The 1,834-nt window shown below is 40.2% G+C and overlaps 1 protein-coding gene across 1 annotated transcript; it reads left to right on the forward strand.

Annotated features, from left to right (window-relative positions):
- The first annotated feature begins 467 nt into the window (after positions 1 to 467).
- LOC149235199 (putative E3 ubiquitin-protein ligase ATL44) lies at positions 468 to 1,058 on the forward strand. Its single transcript, XM_089368483.1, has one exon. The coding sequence runs from the start codon at positions 468 to 470 to the stop codon at positions 1,056 to 1,058; it is 591 nt and encodes a 196-aa protein (XP_089224609.1).
- Positions 1,059 to 1,834: the final 776 nt, after the last annotated feature.

The raw sequence follows: 1,834 nt of genomic DNA on the forward strand, positions 1-1,834 counted from the left end.
CTTAGCCAAATTATAGAAATTTGTGCTTCTAAAGGTCCCTACCAAACTGCACTAAAATGAATAAATGAAGGACAAAAACATGAAAGTTTTCGACCCGGAAAATCCATTCGGATCTAGATAACCAATCAATCTCCTTGGGTGTGGAGGTAAGCAAATATTGCAATGGCGGCCAGAATCATTAATTAAATTAATCATCAATTATATGTAAGTGCTGAAAATTTCATTCAGAATTGACGATAATATAGATTTTCCAGATTTGAGAGTGAAAACATTGAATCTTCATACATAATTAAATATATGTAGACAGTTAACAGAAATCGCTAGGAGGCATGTCCTACGGCAGCATAAGCATGCGGCCATCAACAAGGGCTCTTAAAAGTTATAAAAATGGACGACGTCTTCAGTTTGTTTCTGAAGGGCTAACATATCAATTCATCCCTTTATGAGATTTTCAACATTTGAGCAAAATGAATGAGTTGCACGTTTTGGATATTCCGTTAGCTACTGTCAGGAAGATATTGGCTTCCGTCCCCATATCTTCTCCACAGGATCAAGAACAGATAAATAAGGCCACTCTTCACTCCGATCTAGTAATCATTCTCCCGGTTTTGCTCTGTTTTTTCGTGCTCGTGCCATCCCTCAGAATGTTATTCAGATGCCTTCAGCGCTGCAGAGAGCTGACGGTGCTCGACACACCCAATGGGGTAGCCGACAGTGGACTCCAAAAGGCGGCCTTAATAGCACTGCCCATTACTGTTTACACCTCTACCTCAATGCCACGGTCCGTGTCCACAGATCCGATCTGCTTGGCTGAATTTGCCGAAGGACAAAAGATGAGAGTTCTGCCAAAGTGCAATCATGGCTTCCACGTGGAATGCATCGATAATTGGCTCGTCTCGCATTCTTCCTGCCCTATGTGTAGACATCGCCTGAACCTTCAAAGTGGAGACAAGAAGCCAGGGGACTCTGCAATTGTTCAATCGACTGAATCAAGCAACGGCATGAATATGGTCACAGAGTCCACGAATCCAACTCAAGCAAGTGGAGTGGATTCTTGACACATTGAAATGTTCCGAAGAACCCCAGATGAGGCTGCCGTTATGGCCACTTCAAGGTTACCTAGTCCTCCTACTTTTTCTGAATGCTCTGAATGATGCATATACATGTTTAGTTGACAATTTCTTTCATGGAAGAAGATGTATGCAAATTTTTATTGCATGCTTGTTCTGTGTTTCTCTATTGGAATTTCTTAACAAAAAGCAATTTGTGGTGCTCTGGTTTCAGTTATGATATATTTCGCTATACACGCTTTTGTAGTTGTAAGATGGATCAGTAGACCTGTAAAAACCAATCTTCCCACCTAACAATTAAACAACATCGGTGGATCTCGTTTCAGGTATCATATCATATATTGTTCTACATATTTTGTAGACGTTGTAACATAGACGCCTATTTTTTCTTACCCTTCTTGGACTGTTATATTCTCCGAAGGAGCTTGTGTGTTATCTGAAAGCTGGGCAGTGACTTTCACATGCAGTTTTATGGTTTAAGATAGAAATTCTTCTGGTTCACGTAACATTTTCCATCCGATCAGCTGCGTGTCCGCGGTCCTGAAAGATAGCAATTGACATCAAGCTTTCGAGGCTCCACTAAAATAACTGTAATGATGTCAGACGAGATGAAATGACAACCAGACTCGGAATGATTTGCATCACATGAGACACTTGTAATGATTTTGCAATGGAAAGAAGAAACCATTGCATTCTCTAAAGGCTTCAAACACACTGGAATTTCAAATTTAACAAACAATTGTTAGGCTTCATATTTTATTTAG

This window comes from Pinus tabuliformis, chromosome 8 (genome assembly GCF_031772625.1).
Source record: "Pinus tabuliformis cultivar Carrire ecotype Pingquan chromosome 8, CPIR1, whole genome shotgun sequence".
Classification (NCBI taxonomy): Eukaryota; Viridiplantae; Streptophyta; class Pinopsida; order Pinales; family Pinaceae; genus Pinus; species Pinus tabuliformis.